General features: G+C 43.0%; 1 protein-coding gene across 6 annotated transcripts in view; it reads left to right on the forward strand.

Annotated features, from left to right (window-relative positions):
• Window positions 1-13,914, forward strand: part of LEF1 (lymphoid enhancer binding factor 1) — a 70,668-nt gene extending 56,754 nt beyond the window's left edge. For 4 of the 6 annotated variants that reach the window (XM_055704221.1, XM_055704226.1, XM_055704217.1 and 1 more), the window contains 2 exons: window positions 399-447; window positions 12,797-13,914. In XM_055704221.1, the coding sequence (XP_055560196.1) occupies window positions 399-447; window positions 12,797-12,876 (129 nt within the window). In that variant the 3' untranslated portion in view covers window positions 12,877-13,914. Of the gene's footprint in view, window positions 1-398; window positions 448-1,097; window positions 1,139-12,796 lie in introns of all 6 variants that reach the window. The other 2 variants (XM_055704233.1, XM_055704245.1) reach the window with 1 other exon arrangement.
• Window positions 13,915-17,975: the final 4,061 nt, after the last annotated feature.

Consider the following 17,975-nt stretch of genomic DNA (forward strand, 5'->3'; position numbering starts at 1 on the left):
GACAGTGTAAGTATCTGAATGTGTGAAGAGCTCTTGTAAGAGCCATAAATTATGATATCAACATATGTGTCATCAGATTATTAAGCGTGAGAAGTCTTTTAGATGCTTGCGGCTGCCAGGGTTAGTTGAAAAACTGCCAGAAATTGTAATTCCATGTGGATATAAAAATGTGTATTGCTCGTGCATATTTCTCCATAGATGTTGAGGGCAAACCTTGTTACCACTGAAACAGTTGCAAGTGGGTTAGAAAAGGTTTTAGCTACCCTGAAACCAATTGGGTTTTTTCCTAAATGCTTTCTCAGTGTCCAAATGGCTTTCGTTTCTATGCTGTGTGGTGGGGGAGTGACCAAGAAAAGCTCTACACATGCAATGGTATGGTGAAATTTCCTGTTTTTTAGGGGAAGAAAAAGAAGAGGAAGAGAGAAAAGTTGCAGGAATCAGCATCAGGTAGGCCATGGCCAACTCTTACTTACCATTCACCTCAGGTGTATTTTAGAAACCAGGGCTTGTGCTATTTAATTTTTACATGCTTTTCTCTAACACTTGCTTCTGATGGATGTTTTAAGATACTTCACTTTGAATCCAAGCTTGTGAAAGTGCACACAATACGTGTCTCCTTTCCCTTATGCCTTGATGTGCCGCAGTCCTGATGGCATCAACATCTTTGGCTGAACTTCTGCATTGCTGCAGTCACTGTCCTGCTTTACCTTTTGCTTTTCTCCTCAGCCAGCGCTGTATCATCCTTAGATTTAACTGTTCTCAAATACTGTGGGATTATTGGACACGAGAAACTTTACACTGACCTTTTTGTAGCCACTGTATTTTTATTGCTGTATTTTGTGTTTCTGTGTACACTAACAGCTGCCTAGTAGGTTGGCTAAAAGCATCAGTGAGGTCTCCTCTTTGCCTGTAAAATATATACAAAGAAGCACCCTGTTTTCCACAATAAAAATGGCTGGTATAAGAACCATAAAAAACCCAAACTACTAAACCAAAAACACACCAAAAAATCCATGTAATATTGTAGCAAACAAACTTATTTGGAATGTGGAAAAAGTCTGTAAAGAAATTTGTTAAAGGAAAACAATCTTCTACAGGTACAGGCCCCAGAATGACAGCTGCCTACATCTGAAGCATGGTAAGAACATCTCTAAAGCTTTCCTGATGATAAAACTGAATTGTAAAATAAGCTTTCTTATAAATTTTATGCAATAATATGAATTTAGCAAAAATTGCAGAAGTTATCATATCCCAAAGCTAATGTTACTTTGACTACTGATGGTTTTTATACCGGCTATCTATTAGGTGTTCACCATTTCACTTCTCAACCTTAATATTTTCAAATTGACCATACCTCACTGACTCGCTGCAAGTCTGCCTGTGAAGCACAGGGATGGGTTTATTAAGCAGTGCAAACCCTCCCAGCCAGCAGACTGTCACAGTTCATAAGAGCAGGTTAGATGCTGGCTTCAGAGTACGTTTTATGTGCTGACATCTTTTAGATGCTGGCTGGCTGGGTACACTTTTTAAAAATGTATTCACCTGTATACTAACAAAAAATCTGCTAAAAGATGGGGCTGTATAGTTGTATCCAGAATTTCTCAACTGTACAGTGGTATTTCATGTGTGGTACGGGTTGGTTTTGTTGTTATATTTCCATTGTGTGTTTTTTCTTTTATCATATCATATCATCTGCACTAAAGATGGAATGACTAGTGATCCCACATATCCAGTAACAACATCTAGTCTGCTTCTGAGTGCACACAGGACCACAGTGAGATCCTAATTTCTCAGTGTTGGTGTTGGAAGGCTGGGCCTTCTCTTCTCACTGCAATACATTTTCTAGTAGGAATGGTATTCATTTGATACAGTAGTTGTTCTACACTGTCTTAATTAACCCAGACTGCTCTCAGGAGATCCATGAGAATTCCAGCAACCATGCAAACCCCCCTCCTACGTTCTAAAGACACCTATACATTGTAACAAAAACTGTCTCTTTATCGCCTCTCCCTCTGCCTCGTTTGGTCGTGTGATCGCCTTGGCACTCAGAGTGGTCAGCAAAGCAGCCTGGCCTCCTTTGGCCCTCTGCTCTGCTTGGACTTGCAGCCAGAGGAAGCCAAATCTGAGTTTGCTCTGTGCAGTGTGGCAGTCATCAGCCTGTAGTTATGCCATTGTCCTGGTTAGTCTAAACTCTGTTGGATCTAAGACTTTGGGTTGTTCGTTGTTGGTTTTGTTTGTTTTGGTTTTTTTTAACATGAAAAGGCAAAATGCATGCTCTTTTGTTTCTTCCTGATAAGCAAAAGGTTTTCAGGCAAGCAGACAGTCTTGCCCTTCGCAATGTGCCTGAGTAATGCTGATTTTAAATGTGGATTGCAGTATTTGGGTTCTTTAGCCTACACAACAAATGTAGCTGTAAAGTATCATTAGTTACAGTGACTGCTGTAAGTATTATATCTATTATTAAAAAAAAAAAATAAAAGCAAGTGTTTTAACGTTGAGTTTTAGAATTGGTATTTCAGCTTAGTTGCCCAGGTCCACGATTACTGTTTTTTTCCCTCTCAAGTTAACACAGAACCTAGTAAGCAGAACATGCATAATTTTATCTGAATTGACTTAGAGCACTTGATTGGGATCGGAATACAACTCAAGTTCAAGTGACGGTTTGAAAACTGAGGGATATTTGGTTTGTTGGATGCCTTACAATCTAAGGATGAGTGCCTTGCCTACACTGAACTGTTTTGTTGGAGCTTCTCTGCATTTCCATAGTAAAGGATTAATGTTCTGAGTATGTGGGTTTTGTCTCTTTCCCTTTTATCTCTACACCCCTGCCTTTCTTCCCCTTAAGCTTTGCAACAGTGTGGAAACTGTTGGCAATAGCTGTCTCTGTCCTCACGCAATTTGTATGACGGAGTATGAGGACAGTAGGTATCTTCTTCCTCTGGAGAGGGAGTGTGCTGTTGACTCCATATACGTGCATGTAGGCAGCCTCACTAAACATCGTGTGCCGAGGGAAAGCTCCCCACTGCAGACGTACAGATGTGCTCTAGCTGGAAGTAAATGCACAAAATGATTTAGGGAACCTGAATCAGCCAGACTTCAAAGTAAACTTCTGAAGGTTAAGACTCTTGCCCTTTGCAAGCCTAATCCAACAAATGTTTTGCCCACAAGCGTAATATCTTACCAGGCCCACAGCAGAGCTGTTGTAGTCTTTACTGGATGGAGATAATAAGTTTGGGAATGCCTTTCAGTGAGTGCCGCAAAGAGCTCTTGAAGACAGGAAAACACTAGCTTTCTTACTCGTAGGGATGGTGCAAGGAAGAGGGGGAAGGAGGGTGGGAGGTCTGGGAAGGAGACAAGCGTTCTGTTATCTGAGAAGAATCAGAAATGAGTAGGTGGCAAGACCAAAGAAAGAATCTCGAGATCAGCACAAAGGAGATCAGCCAGGGCTGTAATTACAGTGATGTAAGTGAGAAGGATGAAATGGTGGGAGGGTTGTGTGGTGGGATGTTCAGAGGAAAGTAACGGAAGAGACGCGAAAACAGAAATGATTTAAGATACTGTGAAAGTTTTGGGTGTGGGGTTTTTTTATGGTTGGGTTTGTTGTTGGGTTGTGGGGTTTTTTTTTGTCCATGAACACTTAAATTAGCTCATAACTGATTTTTAAGGTGGACCCCAAACCTGCGTTTTTGGCTTGGACATCATTTGACCGGTGAAGTTAAGGTGGTAGTGTTAAGTGGCCCCTCTTCCCAGGGTTGTACGCAGCAGCAGGTTTCTTCTAGCTTCACTGCTTAGGATTTAGCCAAGTTCCATGATCTCCTCCAGCCTGCTGAATGACTGGTTTGCAAAATATTTTAATATTAGAGTGCTTTAGGAATACTGCGACCTGATGCTCCAATCTTTGCTAAATTATCCTGGGGTACTCCAAAGCATGTTGCCATTCTTTAAGAGTTGTGGAACTGTCCCCAAGCAGGATTTTGTTTTCAGTTGACATGGCCCAACACCGATGTTTGAAATAACTTTTATTTGTTGAAGAAATAACTCGTGTTTATTTTCTCCTTTTGAAATCAACCGAGAGTGGCATAAGACCTGATAATGCTAAAAATGAGTTTGGGAGAGGCCAGGAGGGAAGGGGAAATGAGGAAAGCCAAGATTAAGGACAACATAGAGATTGTTGAGTACCTTTCAGAAAGGTGGGTGTTTTCTTGTTACTTTAAGCACAGCCTTCTAGAAGACTTGTAAATGGGAGCAATTCTGTGTTGGAAATGGAGATTCCCCATTTCCTATCCAACTTGACTTGTAGAGGGGGGAAAATGCTGCTTTTTAGCATCTCAAATCAGCAAGGAAGTAGAAGGGTACTACAAAAAATCCTCCTGATTGTTCCATAACATGGAAGTAGTTAACTTATGACTTGCTACGTACAGTAATTGTAAAAGGCACACCATTTGTGACATGTGGCAGGATGCAACTGGGAAGTCCTCACAAGCTACATAATTCAACATTGTGTTTTGGCATATCTTCGGGGGCTAAAAAGAGTGACAGAGGAGCTTAACAGACATTTGAAAACCTGTGAGAAGTGTATTTGTGGCTTTCAAAAATTCCATGACAATTAGCATTTAGATTAGCAAAGCTTTCAAAAATGAGAAAACTTGACTAATACTGATTTACAATCAGAAGCACTTAAAAGGATCAGATTAACACTCTTTAAACAACGAATTATCTGTAATATTTCAAACTTCCCATATGGAAATGAGAGCCAAATTTTGGTGCAGAAGTGTTGTTGGGATAGTGCTATAAGAAATTTATACAAATTTATAACAAATTTATATTAAATATAAACAATTTATGACTGGGTTATCTTTTCCTTATTACCTGGAAATAAAATGGAGTGAGGCTGTGAAAGCAGACTATGAAGTGGACCTATTTACAGCCAGAATACTGTGGAAAAGGGCTGTCTGATGACTGTGGTCATGATTGACCATGGGTTTCTGGCCAGCATCCTAGAAAGGAGATGCAAAGAGGATGTGGTACCTTGCTTTGAGGGACATGTTTTCCAGCCTGGGTTGTCCAGTGCTCTTGAAGTTGCTGCTGGAGTAGCTGAAAATGCTCCACCCCTTTCCATGCCCCTTGTCTGCTCAGCAGCTTTAAACAGCTTCTGGGGGATTTGTGCAGAAGATAGCGTGGGTGAGAATTTGGGGAAGGGGGTGGTGGTGGTGCAGAGATGTGTCCCCGCTTGCTTTAAAAATTGTTTCCTACGTGACCCATGTTTCCCTGTTCCCTGTTTTACCTATGCACGGTGGCAAGGCAAGAGGGGCAGAACGAACAGGAGAGAATTTGCTGGATTGAAACATTGATATCGTTGAATACTTCGGTTAACTTCGGCCCTTTTCAAATCGGCACAGTAATTTCCAAAGACAAGGAGTCCAGCCCTCAGACAGATCCCCTCCTGCAACTTAATTCTGACCTGACATTAATCTTGCTGGGGTGAAAGACAGAAAACCTCCTCTCTCTTTCAGGCTCCCTGACTTAAAGAAAAACATCAGAGGAGCGAAGGTGCCGAAGAGGCGGCCGCCTCCTGCCTGAGCAGCAGGTACAGCAGGGCACTGACACCTGCTGGGAGCCCTGCGGTGGGGCAGAGCGAGCTCCCCGTTTACCAGCTTGGCGCAGGACCCTCGTGAAGGGCAGGAGGGAAGGAAGGAAGGGTATAAATGCTGTCTCGGGTGCAGTAAGAGACTATGGGAGGGATAAGGGTAAGTCAGGGTAGGAGCCAAGCATAGGCTTTCTAAATAAAAAGGCCGCAGAACACTTTCAACTAGACCGACAGCGTAGATACGGCGTTAGAGAAACAAGAAAATTTTTTTACAAAACGGGTGCAGCGTGGTCAGCTGTGAAGTCCTCCTTCAGCATTTCAGGTTTTAAACTGAAACTGACAAAGGGCAGAAGTAGGTAATTCAGTAGGTGAATGTTTATTTTGCCGGAGATGCTCAAAGTTGCAGATGCTGCTGCAAAATTAGAGATGCCTAATCAAGTTTGAACTCGGCCACATTTACAAGGGATTAGAACAACCCCGTATCGTTTCACTTCTGAGGTGTTAGCAGTAGGCAGCTTGGGCTAGAATGAAGGAACACTGGGATGACTATTGTTCTAACTTTTCCTGTGGGATAGGGTGGGGACAGAGAGTTGATGGCTGGTGCGCCATTCTTCTCTGGAGGAAAACGGTATATTTTAGTGGATTGAGTAAACTCAGTCTCACCAGATTGATAATTCTAAGGTCGTGAGAAAAATTCTGTAGAAACAAACTGTTTTATAAAGAAAACATAAGATTTTGAAATGTGGTTTCACTCTCAGTTGGAAGAAAACCTCAGCATTTAGTGTTCATCTCAGGCCTGTATTGCATTTTCATTTTTTAGAATATTTACATTAAAAAAAATTAAAATGAGAAATGGATACCATATTTCTGAACAGCTAGAAAGCAAGTTGGTATGACATCGTCAAAGTGTTTCTCATTTGTTTCTGGTGACTAAGCTTGGGTGAAATCTGTCCTCTAATTTCAACAGACTTGTATTCAAATGCAATTCTGTCAAAGCTTAGCAAGCTCTAGCACTTTTTGTTTCTGACTTTTAGAGATTTTTGTTGGATTGAAGAGGTTTTCTGATACACATGAATGCAAAACTAGCCATCCTGAAGACAAAAACAACAAAACAGAACCGAAAAGCCTAAATGTGATGTTGCAAAAGTCACTACTAATAGAGCCAACCCTCTCATACTAGTCAGTTCCTTAATCTTCTACTTTAAGACTTTTTATGCAAGTCATCTTTCAGATCTCTGATCCTTTACCCACTCGTTAAGACTCTTACCGTATAAACAGTTTTGAAAGTGTGCAGATTGGAAAGCTGTACAAGGAAGGAAGCTCACAGCAGGGCCAGCTGAAGCACCGCGGTCTAGCCAGTTAAACATGAGACTGGCAGCCAGTTAGCATGGGTTTTAGCCTGACCTTTCAGGACACCAGCTTTCTGCTGTTGGTTCCAGTGGCAGGAGCAAATGTTGGAAGCATTTGTGCTGTGAAGGTGTCGCTGGCACTGGGGCGTAGCGTGTGAACAGGGTTAGATGCAACTGAGGGAAATGGTACCAGTGACTGTATCACTGAATTTGTGTTCTTGTCACAGGCATCAGTAGAGTGAGGTCAGGGGGTAAGAGAACTGAGGAGGCTCAACTGAACAGAGACAGATAATTTCTGAAGTCGCTTCCTCATTGCAAAAGTAAGACACATGTTTCTTCATTAAGTTGCATCAGAATTAAACTCGGGAGTTTTGAGAGCCCTCTACCCTTCATCTCAAGGATACATGAAATTGCACAAAGTAAAATGTTAATTGCCAAAATAACTACATATAATTAGTTTTACGGTGTGTGCATTTGCCTTGATACTAGGCAAGACCATGTTTTGATGAATAGTTGGGTCTCTTGAGGTACATAACAGGAGCTTGTGTGTTTCAGACCAGTAGAGATTTTCTGCTGAGGTAAATTAATTGCATCAAAGTGAAGCTGATGTGTTTGAATTCTGTCATGGTTTCTGCATACTGCTGTCTTACACTGGTAGTGTTGCTTTGCGGATGCCTGTGTGTAGAAGAGTTGATGAAGCTCAAGAAGGTATTCAGGTTACATCTGACTTACCTTTGGTTGCATGAAGGCAACTATTTAAATGAATGCATGTATTGGAAGATGTAAATGTTGAGATGGTCTTTCAAGAGTACAGTGTAAATTCTACCCTGTGTTTAATTGTGGCAGAAAAGATGTTCTACAGAGGAAAATTTACCTATGTTATTTCTTTCTTTTGAAAGAATCTTCACTTACTACTTTACCAGTACCTCAAGTCTTTTTGTGTTACAGCAGGTGAAAACTGAAGCAGCAGTTTCAGTGCCCCTAGAACTGATGCATCTTTCTTCACAGCTCTTGGGCTATAGAAGAAATGATTAAAAAAATAGTCTTCTGAATATTTACTGTATGCCACAAAGATACAAAAAGGGGAGAAGCCTATTTCTTCCTCCCTTGCAGATCACTTTTAGTATATTATTCCACTTTAACAAGCTGCTAGAGACAGCTGTCTAGAGGTAGTTGTTTTTATTACAAATATGGAACCTCTCTGCTCTTCCACCCTTAACAGGAAAAGCATGTCCTGGGTCTTCCAGTAGGATCATTCTGAAGATTGTAGCGCAGTGATAGAGCTTCTAGTTTCATGCTGCCTACACTGGGGGCCTTTGATAAGAGCCACACCTGCTTTGGCATCACTAACTTAAGCCACACAAAGCGGGAGCCTTAAAATACCTGGGCGTTTCCCATGCTGACACCATCCTGCTCTGGAAGGGGTCTCTGACTGGGGGAGGCGGGGGAGGTATTTCTGCTGCTCACTTAACCCATGTAGCTTAGGCCAGACTAAGAGGACAGAAGTTAGGACGACAGACTCCACCTGTAATCAGTGGAGAGAGATTTTCAGGGGTAGATAGTTCAGCACACCTGAACCACCAGTGGGTCATTTGTTACGGAGTCTCGATTCACAGTTACCAGCGATGGGCTGAGGCTAACGGGGGGGGGGGGGGGGGGGAACGGGACGGACACACACCAAACTCCAGGAAAACTTGCTCGTGACATACCTTCAACATAGCAGTATCTGTTACAGTTTTAGGGTACAATTTTATGTAAGTTCTTTGGCAACAAAAGCAGTTTAAAAGGTTTCCTCTGCTGCCTGCTGGTATCCAGCTCTTGCAGGGAGGGCTTTTTCCTGTCTCCTGTAGCTCTCTCCATCCATGTGCTGTAGCAGCTTGTGGGACCCTGCAGCAAACTGGATTACTAAAACGATTGGGGTTTTATTGGGAGATGATGGGGTTTTTTTTGGGGTTTTTTGTTTTATTTATTTTTTTTTAGAAACAACAAAGGTTGCGGAGTGTTTGTTTTTGTTTGCCCTGAACGTTTCAAGGATCTGGTTTAGGCTAACCCACAAACCATGGCACAGCTGGGCAGGAAGAGGAGCAGACTGCAGTGCCGGCATCTATCTGTTGCGCCTCAAACTCTCTCCAGCTCTGCCTCTAAAGAAAATAAAAAGGGGCTTCACAAACAGCACGAACCTTTCTGATAAATAACGACCTGGTTTTGCATACCCAAGTTTCTGGAGTATTGGATAAACCCTGGCAGTAACTTGAACATGTTCATTTTGGACTTCAAAAGAAAATGACAGTTTCAGCTGCCGGGTCCTGGAGTTCGTTTGAAGTACTGGATTAAAAGCCAGGTTTAGAGACTTCACTTTTTTTTTTTTTTTTAAATACATATAACTGCTGTTATATGTAGTCTTGTCTCTTCTTACAACTGTATAAAAACAACCTATGGTGGAGGAAGGTGTAGAAAAAAAGGGCACCTGGTTTAAAACTTTCACTTTCTCCTGCTTTCTGTGAAGGGCTAGCTATCTCTTTTACTCTGTACTTACTCCTGTACTGACCCAGACGCTCTTGACTTTCTTCTGTAAGCCGTGTAATCCTCTCCCTTGTTCTAGAAAAATGCAGATGAGTTAAAGGCCTAGAGGAGGAGCACAAGACCCTTGCGGACCCACCCTTCCATCCACCTCATTCCCAAGTGTGGGGAGGAATTCTCATCCCCCTGCGATGTTCTTGCCCTCAGCCACTAAGACCAGGCTTGTTAGGAGGCTTCGGTTTTACTGTAGTGATTCCTTAAATACAGTTTTATCACTTCAGTAGGAGGGCTTTTTCTTTTACACCGAATTATTGTTGAATTTTATTTGTTTCTTTCTGGAGGTGTTCCCCCCTACTCAGTCCACCCCCCCCCCCCTCCACCCCCCTTCCCTCCTGCAGTCAGACGTATGCTGCAAATGGCACAGACAGTGCCTCCTATTGTGGCTCAGGCTCAAGACTTCACATATGTAAAATGTGACTTGCAGCACTTTCTTTGAAGCCTAACCACAGCCAGGGAGCTGTAATTGCAGTCTTTGATTGCACCGACTTCACTTGTGGATTGGGCTTTGCTAGGGCACGCCTCGCTTGGCGAGACTTCAGCTACAGCCCCCCAGTGAAGCCTTAGATGTGGGAAGTCTTCAGTCTCCTTAGCACATGCCTGCGGTTTCTTGAAAAGAATCCTGATTTGACCTGTTTTATATCTGTAAGGCAACACCATCATCACTTGTATTTTTTAGGTATGACTTGGTTTATCAGCAGCAGGAGCAATTTCCAGCATGTAGCCTTAATGTGCAGCTGGGGAGAGGCTGGGTTCTAGATGCTGTTTTCAGGGCAGCTACTGTGTAATTTGCTGTACTGCAGTATTTGTTCAGAAATAAAAATACTTGGGGCTTCACCGTGCCTGTCCCCTTGCAGAGCTGCAGTAGGTTCCGCAGGGTCCCTGCTGGAGCGAGGGGCTGAGAAAGCAGCCATGGCCGCTGCTTGAGAACGCTGAGGGCCAGAGCAAGGCCACGGCCGTTATTTTAACCTCCTGACTTCAAAGACAGCTTGCTGGTAAGGGAAGGGGGGAGGAGGCAGGGAACCATCTCAACAGAAGAGCATTTCATTTCCTTCGGTGGAGTAGACATTCCTGGCTGCTAATGGGGAGTAGCTCTGAATCACAGCGCTTGTATCAGACTGCTGTGAACTACTGGCCTGGCGCCTCAAGGCCATTCCTCAACAGGAAGCTGAATGTTTTCATGTAAGACTGAGAGGAAAACCTTCCCAGGAAGAGCAACCTGGACCAAACCTTTGAAAATCCGGGATGAAAAGGCACAAAATAAATATAAAGCTGCAGGGTGCTCTCCCCAGTGTTCCTCTGCTGTTTGCTTGGCCTCTTTCGTGCTCCTTGGAAAGGTAGAGGCCTTCACAGCTCTTTGATCCGCACGTGTTACAGAGCACTGTGCTACTTTATATATTTAAAAAAAAAAAGGCAGGAAGCTCAGAAGGCTTTTTTTAGTTGGGACTTGGGCTGGTTTTATGAGGAAATAGGAACTGAATTAGTCAATACAGACCACCTCTGTTGAAACCGCTGGTTTTCCAGTGGACTTTCAGCTGTGCTGTTCAGGAGGCTGCAGTGCCTTTGTATGTCCTTCTGTGGCTACCAGCAGCAGGTGACAATTATTCATTATGTGTCAGGAATGGTGGTAATTGGGAGAGGGAAGAGCATCCTTCAAATTAAAGCTATACCAGCCAGTCTGATATAAATCTGTGCTTGTCCTTTCTACTGTACTTAGTCTGCAGTTGAACTCCTTCAGTGTCCGCAGCTTCCCTTTCCACTAAAACAATGGCCAGGTGGGCAGCCTCTGATGAGGCGTCAGCTTGTTTAGTAAAATTCTGGGGCCTCGGCTTGCACTCACTAAAATCAAAGGGTCCGTAGTCAGTTTTGGAGGCTTTCTCCCCTAGAGTATATTGGCCTGTGTAACTCTTTATTCAGGAGCTGTACTCAACCAGTGCAGGCAGAATGCTCTGTGTTGTCATGGCTTACATGGAAGGTGCAGCAGATGGGACATGGGTACCCAGTTATAAACGGCCCTGCTTTAAATACTGCTGCTGTAATACTTGCTGATTAATTCTGCTTTCGGTTCTTACAGGCTCAAGCAGTCTATCTATTATGATTATTCTAACAGAAGTTTGACGACTTGTGGTTTAAGCCACTTCTTTATAAACTTGTTCTGTCTTGCCTTGCTGATTCAAGGTGCTGGCAGCGTATCTTCTTCATGTGACTAAGCATTTTGTGCTGCTTCTGGTGAAAATTCACTCACTCTTTCCACTGAACTGCATTCCTGTGCTAATTTTGGTCATTCTGAAAAGCTCCGGTCATTGAACCCTCTACTTGCTTGGCAGCTGTGTAGTACCTGGAGGCCTGGAGGTTAATGCAGATTTTTTTGAGATACTGATAATCCTGGGACCATTACTGGAGAGCATGTGTCCGTCTGTGGAAAAATGCCTGACTCATTAGACAGGCTTTGGGTGGAGTCCCTGTTAGAACCCAGTTGTCTGGGTCAGAAGGGCAGGGGTGACGGTTGAGTTAGCAATTGTGTAAGTCAGCTGATGTAACCCAGAGGCCTAGTGATGAAGAACTGTTCCTCTCTGGATCAGCAGTACCTACAAGGCTTGCAATGTTGGCCTTTTCACAAGTTATAAGGATGTAAATCCTTCCAAGATCCTAGTGAACTTTATGGCTAGGAAAGAAGCCTGTGGCTCTTACTCAACAGGAAGGTGTTCCCTACCCTGCTGAAGAGCAGAACAATTCCTACCTAGGCATGTGGACGCATGGTAGGGTCAGTGTTCACACAAGCCTCACCCACCACATTCCTCTACCCAGCTGCTTGCAGAAGACAGCATTTCTTCATTTCTGCAGGGAGCAGAGTTTGAGGCTCTGAAGTGGAGGTTTAATTGACCTCAACCACCATAGTACCAAAGCCTGAGGATGTTTAGTTTTGTAACAGATATCTAGGTCAAATGTTGTAGATAAATGAAATCCACTACAAAAGGGAATTACTTCTGTGATATGCTGAATGTCTAAATAGCTTAAAACCCCACCTTTCTAGTTGGTGTGGACATCTGTTTAGTCTAAAGCACTCTCCATAAATATTCTTGCAAACTTCAAGCAAGAGCAAGTAGCAATGCGCTGCACTTGTTTGATATTGCAGATGCACATTCCGTTAACACAGTTGTGTCATAGAGTTACAGTGACCCATCACCAGCTACTTTGAAGGATTAAAAAAAAAATAATAAAGGCTTCATATAGTCTTTATCACACACATTCTCTCTCTCTCTCTCCTCCCCCCTCCCTCTAGGTGGGAAAAGAAATGCTTTCTCAACTTGCAAAGCAAAGGCGGCGACACCAGGACCCCTTCTGGAGATGGAAGCTTGTTAAACCCTAGGTGTGTCCTTCATCCACACAGACCACCCCCAAGGAGTCTGTCTAGGATGTCATTCACCCTGATGTCACTGCTAGAGACACTGAATCATAAAGACAATCACTGCCAAAATCCTTCACTATCACGAGGTCCAGCCCTGATATAAATAGAGCAAATAAGCTCCTGGGTCAGCAGAGCAGCTTTTGTCTTCACTCCACCTCTGCCTTGCACTCTTAAGCTCCCGTCTCATCTGTGTCCATATCGAGTCAGCAAACAAAGTAGCATGGCTGTCTCTGCCTGCTTCAGCCAGCAGAATAACGTAGACCACAGCTGCCCCATACAGCACATCGAGGAATGGAATTTGCCTGGACCAGGATGACACACTCAACCTTCTTTTTATTTAATGGTGCGACAGGATCAATTTTGGTTTTAGCTTTTTTAAGAAACTTGAATGCTTTTATATTTTAACTTTTAGTTTGTAATTTCATTGGTGTATATTTTACTAGGTATGAGCTTTTAAACAAGTGTCAGAAATCTGAAATACTTTTTAAATAAAAGGGGGTTTTCTTTTTCTTTTTTTTTTTTCTGCCAGAGGAAAAGCCTGTATGGAAAAAAAGGTGGCTTTTTTGTTAAACTATTTGTAACAAATAGTGGCCTCTCAGTCTATATAATACAGTGTCCTATAGAACTAAATACATGTAACAACATCAGCTGGTCAGTAGACACCTTAGTCTTGCATCATCTACTCTGTAAACATAGCAATACATCCAGCAAATCTGACTGCAGTGAGTTCTCCTTCTCACCCATTCCCCTTCTCCTTGTAAAAAGCCCAGCACTTGAATTATTACTTCAATTGTTCTGTATTTGTATCTGTTTTTGTTAGCCTGTTAGTGGGATTTTATGCCAGTGTTGAAATGAGCATTGATGTACCCATTTTTTAAAATAGTAAGGCACAGCCTTTGCCAAAAATACTGTCAACCGATTTTTTTTTTTGTCATTCCAGTTTGAGTTAATGTGCTGAGCATTTGTTTTTTAATAAAAGCTTTGTAATAAAACTAAAGTCAATTGTCTGGCTTAAAAAAAATAATGAGGCTAGCTTGCACCAGAATCCCTCAAAGGTAGGAGCAAGCCCAGGAAGGCACAGTTACATTTAAGGCTAAATACTTGTGGCTCAGTCTTCTCTTAGAGGAAATGCAGCGTGTCTGTTTGCTCACCTGAAGTCACATCATTGTGGAAGATGACTTACTTCTTCTTCCTAAAGAGAGAAGTCGTCTCTTGTTTTCATACCAGGAGTAAGGAATGGGCAGGCTTGGTGCTCTGTTATGCTTCTCGGTTAGGTTTGGCCCACATGAAAGTAGCGGGGTCTGTGATGCCTCCCTCCGTCTTCAGTTTCCTACTAAAACCTTGGTGAACACAGCAGTGGTTATAAGCTGATAATTAGGAATATGGATTCCCTTCTTTCTGGATGCAGTTCGTGCCCACACAAGGGGTGGGAGCCTACAGTTAAATTTCTTATAGCTGTATAAATTATCCTTCACTCTGGGACCAGAGCTGGCTGCAGCATCAGCTGTGGAGGGCCCAGTTTCATGGTGTCAGATCCAGAGAGCTGGCATGACCTCCCTACTGCCAGTGGTGCCAGTGGGATGTTCCTGCAATAGCAAGCAGCTCCTCTGCATGCTTCAAAACTGGAAACGCAGGCAGTTGAGTCTTTCAGGCCCCAAACCCTACCAGCAACTTGCCTGACACCTTTTGTTCAGGGACTGATAGTCCACAGCTCTGAAAAACAGACACAGTTGCCTGACCTCTACTAAAGGACTTCAAAAGGAAAAAAAACCCACTCCAGCTATAGATAAACTAAGCCAATGGTTTGTGAGCACCACTGCAAAAGAAATGTTACAAACTGTACATCGAATCAGCGTACCTTGTATTCTAGCTCCTCAATCCTGTTTGGTGCGAGACCGGACTGAGTCAAGCTCGAACTACAAGAAATGACAAAGGTAAGTTACTGCCTAAGGAAGCCTAGTTATTGGGAGTGTTTATAACTGACCCTTAAACTCTGTTGCATAAGAAATTTCATAATTAAAAATGTCATAAAACAGCTTCCTTTTAAACCAGCATGCGCTGCACACAATTGTAAGAATGTAACCAGTGTATTAGTTCTTAAAATATTTATTTCTAGCAACTGATGATTACCTTAAAAAAAAAACCCAACAAAAAACAAACCAAAAAAACCAACCAAACAAAAAAAAATAAAAAGCAAAACAAGTGACCAGGCAAGGGAATGCGCTCAGATGGCAAGATAAAAGACATAGAGGAGAACAGCAACTGTATACTGGAGTTTTGCAAGACTTGGCTGTGTTTCCATTCCAGTCAGTTATCCCAGCCTTTGCTGGAAACCTGTCTGGTTTTTGGTTTGGGGTTTGGTTTTGTTTTTAAAGGGGAAAAAAGCAAGTACTTTAGTGCAGTAATTGTTCTAAATCAAGGATTATTGCAGCGAGTTCTGTAAATTACATGGTCCAAAGATAACAGTTCTTTTTAAAACTTAAAACATAGTTACTTGATTTAGATCTTTTAATGGCTATTTAAAAAGCCACTTTTACTCATTTTGAAAAAAAATAACTGTTCCCAATAGATGTGTTAACCTTATGTTGTCCCAAATAAACACACTATGTATTTGCCTGTCTTAAGGGCGAAAGGTCTTTCAGCTCTAATAGTGAAGGAGAAAAAGAATTCAGGAGCTAAAAATAACATCTCTGCCATTAACATACAGTGAGCAAGCACCGTGTGTTGGGTTCATTCATAGATTGAAGACCTTTCACATATAGCAGCTATGGGAAAGGTTAACTAATACACAGCGCTTAGGATGCTCCCAGGAGAGCACCTGAAACAGTAACCACGCTATCCTGGAACACCCTCTGTGGCCTGGGTCAGCGTCCGCTCCTGCTCCCGCCACTAACTGGCATTTGTTCCGGTGGGACCAAAAGAGCAAAGCGACCTGGGCCCTCACTGTACCACACCAGCTTGTCAGTGGGGACAGATGAGCTGGTAAAAACGGCCTACTGATGATGGTGTTACCCTGGCAGTAAGACCAGGCTTAAATCCTTGTGATACTAAATAAATTATTCCAGTTGAGACTCAAAAAGGACACCTAAATTCCTGATGTGCAATTTAGGCAGAAGTCAGCCTTTAACCATGTCTGTCTTGCATGCCTGAGGAGATGATTACCCTGTATTTCCCACAAAAAAATGTCTTTAAGGATTTAAATGCTCCTACCTAACGGCTGAGTTAATTACCCAGACACTTCTGTACAAGCATTCATAAACCCACTCTCTCCCTCCATACTTCATCCCACGCGTGCGCCAGAGACAGTTGTGCACGGATCACGGTACAGGTAGCCCCGTTCCTAAACCCAGGAGATCCCCTAGCAGCTGGGAAACACGCGTGCTTCCCCCTCCCCTCACGGAAAAACAACAGAGGGCAAAGACACAGAACAGGGCAGTTGAGCCAGGATTATTTACAGCTCATCAGGCCAACACCACAGGATGGTCTGGCTCCTCAGGCTTCTGGATCGCCTGGACCAGAGCCATTTCCCCTCTGTTACATAAAAGAACAATGCTCCAGGCTAACTTCGGATTCTTACACAGCAAGTGATGACAGATTCACTAGTTGTGCTTATAGGGGCTCACCAGCTCTGGAGAATTATCTTCTGTTGTAGTTTCCGCTTTGGATTAGCTAACAGAAAAGGCAGTGAGTTAGCTGTACAAGTGACAGCTCGATGGTTAGCTCTATTTGCAGCAAATGTGGGACCTTAAGGACCCAGTACTTGCTGCAAGCTGTAGGACAGCAGAATCCAGAGCATCAGTCATCTGCACTCGATTGAAACCATGACAGTGCACAAGGCTTTGAAGCAACCGCTCCGTCTCCTGATGGCCTCCTGCTCTGACCTACACGGTGGCTGACTGGGCTAAAGCAAGGCAGGCAGAAAATGAAGGACACTGCAGAGAACAAGAAATGCCTGCTGACCTCCCCAGTAGTGCAACTGCAGTTTGCTCCCTTGCATTCACAACGGGGCTAACGTGCCAGGATGAAACCTCTCCTCCAGCATAAGGACCTAATACAAAGTAGGACATTTGGGGGGCAAAATGACTCCACAAATAGCCAGAAACCTGTCAGCTATGAACATATTTCTCCTGAGTCAGGTCAGTGACAAAACTACTGGGCTAAGAAGGAAGTTAGCCAAAAGAAGGGCAGCTGTAACAGGAAAATGGCCTGCTGTAAACACAGACATTCCCAGCTGTAGCCAAAAACCTAGAAAGTAAGCCCAAACACATTCATTTTTCCACATGACAGGCCAGGAAGAAAACCTCTGGATTAACGTATGAATTTACCCTGCAAGCCTCCTCTCAGATACAACTATCAACTTTAGAGAGCAAGCAAGCAAACAAGCATCTGTAGCCCCAGAAAAAGGGACATATCTGCAAGAAATATGGGAAATGAACATCTTAATCACCAGCTTTCAGCCAGGTCAAAGCAAAGACTGAAATTCTGCTCCCCATCCTCCCAGGTAAATATACCTTCAGGCCATGGGCTTTAAATGACATCTTCTCTCTGGCTGGCACATTCCTGCAATAACCATAACTTCACTGAGCCAGAGAAGCAGCGTCTGCTTGGTCGAGGTCTGCGATACCAAGGTTTTCTTCCTGTGAATAATGTTCTACAAGACGCATTTCAATAAATTCATGCATCCCACCTCCCAGAAACCCAACACATATAAGTAAGTGACAGGTTTGTTCAACCCTCTCAGCTATGGTTTTCCAACATGAACCAGCAAAGCTAGGAGAAAAATTTCCATCTGCCTCATACCAGAAAAGCAACTTACCCAAGAACTGGTCTGTCCTGTTCACTGTGCTGAGAAAAGGCAACTATGAGAAAATAAAATCTTCAGCAGAATAAGAACAATAACATACTCCACAGCTTAATGGTGGTCAAGACACTTACTTAGGCAACTCTTGACTCTTTGAATTTGGACTGATTTCCTACAGCTAAGAAAAGTGGCAAAAAAACCCTGCAGAATATTGATTAGGCTGAGTTAGGACCATCTCTGCATTGTCTTTTA

Source organism: Falco cherrug, chromosome 1, assembly GCF_023634085.1.
Source record: "Falco cherrug isolate bFalChe1 chromosome 1, bFalChe1.pri, whole genome shotgun sequence".
Taxonomy (NCBI): Eukaryota; Metazoa; Chordata; class Aves; order Falconiformes; family Falconidae; genus Falco; species Falco cherrug.